Raw genomic sequence first — 5,265 nt, forward strand, 5'->3', positions numbered from 1 at the left:
TTTTTTTTTTTTTTTTTTGCAGGGTGTTGAATAAATAATAGAAGAAAATATACCGGAGGAGTTCCAACACTAGTTGCTGCCATAGCTTCCGCACATGTAGTACTAGCTGCCAGTTGATGTAGGATACGTAAACAGCTGAGACGCACACGTTCCTGTGGAGTTTGAGCAGGCTGTTCTGATCCATCACTTGGTTCATGAGCTCTCTCCTCATAGTTTCCATTGTTTGCCTCATCTGATGACATGGTTTCTCGTCTAGCCTCATAAGCCACAGCAGCAACAAGTTTGGGTACATATCCAAGATATCCAACATGATCTGCTAATGCTGGGTGCACTCGCAGCAATGAAACCAAAGCAGCAGAGAGGAGAAGAGGAAGCTCAGGGTTAAAGGCTTGTGTATCATAATGTGTGGCAGCAATAGATGACAAATACTGATCCAACAATCCTTCCAAAAATCTTTTTGGATTTCTTAGAGGGAACTTGGGGTCTTTTAGAAATAGTCTAACATATATTCCTCCAACCTGAATGAACATAAAGCTGCTGAGTTTTGCAGCAATGAAGGCTGACAATGTAAAATGGCAGATATATAGTGAATAACGATATATACCTGAGGCTCATCTCTCATTTCTTGTTGCGTAGATGCCTGCTCAGGCACATCCCAATCAATAACACGACCTTTCATCTGCTCATGATACAAGTCTGAAGCCATAGTTGCAATTTGCGCGGACAACGAGGCTGCCATTGCTGATGTCCATACAAGTTCTGGCGTCTCGGTGGTTTGGTCCACAGCTGCCACTACAGCTTCACCAGGACCATCCCTGATAACTGATACTAGGCCATCTGGAAGAAATCTAGCAAGAGTTATAGCAACTCTAGGGCCATGCATGGGCTGCCCAATGAGTTTTCCCAACAAAGAGGCAGCAGCGGCTCTTTGTTGCAGAGGAATTTCATCTGCATATTATATACAATAACATGAGTTAAAAGTTGTCTGTTCCAGAATCCATAGATAGGAAAAGATAAAGTCTTGTTTACAGTTAGTTACCCTGCAGAGGTAAGAGAATTTCAAGAATATATACAACACCACCATGCTTGGCAGCTGACCAGGCTAGTTCTGCAGTACTTGCCAAAGCATAAAGAACATGGAGAACCCCTTCACGACATTGAGGGTTGGAGTGGAGCATTTGCAATAAAAGAAGAAGACCAGATCCATCAGCAACCATAGCCTCTAAGCAGGGGGCATATGCAGTTAAAAGTGACAGCACACCGAGACAAAGTTGAGCAATGTTGCAGTTTGATGGAACAGGAACAGAAAAGCATTCAAAAAGAGGTAAGAGCTTGTCTTTGGTAGAAAAGATGGATGCCAAGTTTGGGTACCGCGTTAGCAAATTCTGAAAATTATAATGAAGGACAAGAGTGTCATACATGTTGAACGGCTTCCAAACCAAATAAAATACATCAATTTAACTCTTTGTATTTTCCATACGATCCACAAATCAAGTGGACAATAAAACCATCGAGTGGATTTCATGTGATGGATATGAATAAGCAGCATACCTTTAAGGAGGTCAATCCAAATCGAATGTTCTTAACCAATAAAGCTTCTTCCTTTTCAATACCCTGTCCATCTGATGCTGACATTGTATCAACAGGCTCACTTGGCTGACTAATTGATCCAGAAGCCTCGTCGTTAAGTTGCTCAGATTCGGTAGATGAAACGCTGGGACTAGTTTCATTTTGAGAACTACAGGTGTCATTAGCAACAGGTTTGTTATGAGAAGCAGAATCTGCAAAGTACTGATTATGCACAAGGTCTGCTATGAATTCAACCAAAGCAACACCAAAAACCTCAGGACTACTAATCTCAAAATCTGGTTGATCATTGTAAACTCTCAGATAAACATTGCCAACATAGAGTTCTTTCGACAGTGCCTCATACACAAATTCATGTGAATCTTTCAGATCATATGACCCATCAGGACCCTGACTAATGCGCTGCTGATCCACAAACTTCAGAAGTTCTGCTCGTGTTGAAGAGTTCCAAATAATCTACAAGGTTAATGTTTAAAAAACTTAGGCAAGAATTCCAACATATGGAAACTAAATTCACTATACAGGATGGTAAAAGGCATATTGGTACTAATTGAATGTCATACGAATCTGCCTTCAAATATATGAGAGTGGAAAGAATAACAGAGAAAAATAAATTAGTTAACCAGTATGTACCTCAGGTGATTCCAAGTTAGAATTTATTTTTGACAGTAGATCTTTAGGTTCTGGATCCTTCAAAAGACTAGCAACTTTTGGAGTTAACAATGCACGGAGAGCATCAGCTGCAGCCTGATTATAGGGTGTAGGACTTTCATCACTACACATACCGCTGAGCCTTGAGAGAGCCTGAGAAGCACGTAAGGCATGCAAATTCTTTGCAATTTGAACACTGGCACCAACCCCATGTGACTCCTTTGTGTCAGAATCCTCGGCTGTTGAGTCATATTGAAGCAACAAAGGCAAAAGGTACCTAAAAATAATTTAAGGAAGTCAAGAAACAGGATTAGGAGGTTTCCAATTCTGATGACAAGGCTTCAATAATCCATGGTTATTAATTGACCCAACAAACTGGAACTGGAATAAAGAGACAGATGCACATTTTGCTTCGTGAATATTATTGTTTGAAGATAAATGGAAAGCTCAGCAAAACAATCGTAACACCGAGTCATGATCAAAACAAAAAAAGAGATACAAGGAGAATTAGATAGGACAGATATACCATAAGACCCCAGCTTTTAACAAGGCATCCTGGAATTCAGAGGAAACAGAAACGTGGGCAATAGTCTGGAGAGCAGCATCAACAGCAGCTGGTACTAGCTCAAGTTCAGTGCAATGAACTATGTCATCCACTAGACCAGAAAATTCGAGCATCTCAAGCCTTGCACTATCAAACTGGCTGAGAACAGAAAAGGTTCGCATGACATTTGTAACAATGATAGTGGATGGTTCGTTTGCAGAAGTAGTTGGTTGCACCACACACATGCAACGAGAAAGAAGAACTGCAAGAAGTTTAATTCCACTATCCCTCACTAGTTCTTCACCATTCAATGAAGATGATGCACATCTAACACATCAAAGAAGAAACTTCAGTTCATTTTATCCATCTCAAAAACAAATGAAATAAAAATGTGAAAAGGAATAGTGAAACAGGGAAGAGTTACGTGAGCCACAAAAGTTCTGATGCTGCTACGAGGAGTGGTGCTCTATCAGATACAAGAAAATTGTTGTCTTCCTTGTCCACTGTTACAGCATTTAGCAACATTGGATAACCGGCATATTTAAATGGTTCGAGTACATTCCCATAGCGTCTGTACAAGATACATTGACCTTTCAACAAAAGCAGCAACCTCCAAGGTTGTGGGCCTTGCAACCCTTGCATGGTGGCCTACGAGGGATATTAGATAAGTGTTTTATTATAAAAATGCACAATTGGCTTGTACAGATACAGCCAACGGCTGACATGGGATGGTAACAAAATAAAATAATAAACACACTCGGAAAAGGTTCTCAGTAATGTATCATGTGCATCCATTTACTAAATTCTACAAGTCATTGATCATTATATCATAAAGGATTTCTAAATTTTATTTCACATGAAGTCCTGAAGAACATTCCACACAGAAGATTGTATTAAGCAAAACCACTATACTACAAAATCTGGGCATCATAAGTACTCAAGCCATCAATAAGGCTAAAAAATGATAAAAGAACTAGTTCCAATGCCCATTTTTCCTTGCTTTTTTCTCGCCATTTCTTCTTTTGTGACTTGCAGGACTTATACTATACATGACATGTACACTATTTGCTTGTGCCATTTTTTCTTTTCCCTTTGTAAGACTTGCCAAACTTTTGGAGTTCTATACATGAGGTGTATACTCTATTGAGCTCAATTGAGTCCATTAGGATCCAGGCTTGAATGAAACTTGTCAAAATATTCAAGGTTTTTCCCTCCTATCTTTTACTTTCTCATTAACACTGTGTTTAGTCTTTCAAGTATAGATATAAAGTGGAATACGAGATTATACAAGATTATACTTTGAAAAGGGGCTCAAAGCCCTGATTGCGAAGATGCTATTGCCCATATTATCAACTTGTTGAAGAACAATTAGGTTGTAAGGATCAGAATAAAATGCGAAGGCCTACCTGTAGGCGTTCATAAGCTTTCTGCACCGCAAGAAATTTTTCCCTCCCTTCCGGATTTTTGTCAGGATGGTATTTCATTGCAAGTTTCCTATATTGTCGTTTAAGCTTTTCTTCGTCAATATTCTCAACTTGCGTAGACATGCCAAACACCTTTTCACCATTTTCAGAAGAATGCCTCGTATTACCACCATCGTTTGCCACATCCTCGAGAGATACCTCCAATATTTTGCAAGCTTCTTCTTCTGAGAGATCCATAGGCCTGCGTGTTAACTCTTCACGCCACATAACAAGTAATGACTGTAGAAATTCAACATGTTCAACAATTGGCCAATTGGGAAATCGTATCTCATCACATAAGTTCCTCAAATAGTAACGGTGACACCACATTTCATCCCTCAACTCTTGATATGTCACTGGTGGCATTGGAGCATATTCATATAAACAGTGGCAATGCTGTGACAATTTTTGGGGGAAATCGCCAAGATGCTGCAAGACCTGGTGAAAGAGAAAGAGTTTCACGTTTGGACATCTGTTGAATGTAAAACAGAAGAATTCATTTATGGAAACAAAAGTAAACCCAAAGCAAGAGGCAGCACCTGACAAATAAGGTTTTCTGCTCTCATTTTGTGAGTCCATATGATCTCAGGAGTATCTGAATCAGAAACCATTGCAGCAGCAAATGCAGCTGGGCCACTGCGCTCCAATACATAGAGCAGGGATTCAGGAAGAAGTCCACCCAATACACTACGCTTTGCAAGAGGCAAAGAAGAGGAAACTGCAGCCTCTTCTCCACCATGAAATGCTTGATGGACATGAGTCACTGAGAAGAGTTGTGCGATTGAAAGAAGATTAGATCCTGGATATGCAAGGGCAAAATAGAAAGCACCTGTGCTGTAAAGACGAATCATGGCTTTGGGATTTCTGGTGACAACAGCTCTTAATAAAGCAGCTGAATATTCCACAATATTTGGTTCCCCAGAGAGCATAGCCTACACACCATAAAGGGGGAAATAGCCACTGAAATACATTCTCCATGGCTAGGCCATCAAAAAAAAAAAAAAAAAAAAAAAGGAAAAA

General features: G+C 39.9%; 1 protein-coding gene across 1 annotated transcript in view; it reads right to left on the reverse strand.

Moving 5' to 3' along the window:
- Positions 1-5,265, reverse strand: part of LOC111461830 (dnaJ homolog subfamily C GRV2) — an 18,591-nt gene that overhangs the window by 3,959 nt on the left and 9,367 nt on the right. Inside the window, exons 10-18 of the mRNA XM_023105518.1 lie at positions 4,785-5,177; positions 4,189-4,683; positions 3,207-3,430; positions 2,765-3,109; positions 2,221-2,515; positions 1,552-2,043; positions 1,040-1,385; positions 605-948; positions 54-518 (exon numbers count right to left, since the gene is read on the reverse strand). Of these exons, the coding sequence (XP_022961286.1) occupies positions 54-518; positions 605-948; positions 1,040-1,385; positions 1,552-2,043; positions 2,221-2,515; positions 2,765-3,109; positions 3,207-3,430; positions 4,189-4,683; positions 4,785-5,177 (3,399 nt within the window). The remainder of the gene's footprint in view (positions 1-53; positions 519-604; positions 949-1,039; positions 1,386-1,551; positions 2,044-2,220; positions 2,516-2,764; positions 3,110-3,206; positions 3,431-4,188; positions 4,684-4,784; positions 5,178-5,265) is intronic.

Source organism: Cucurbita moschata, unplaced genomic scaffold (assembly GCF_002738365.1).
Source record: "Cucurbita moschata cultivar Rifu unplaced genomic scaffold, Cmos_1.0 Cmo_Scf00025, whole genome shotgun sequence".
Lineage (NCBI taxonomy): Eukaryota > Viridiplantae > Streptophyta > Magnoliopsida > Cucurbitales > Cucurbitaceae > Cucurbita > Cucurbita moschata.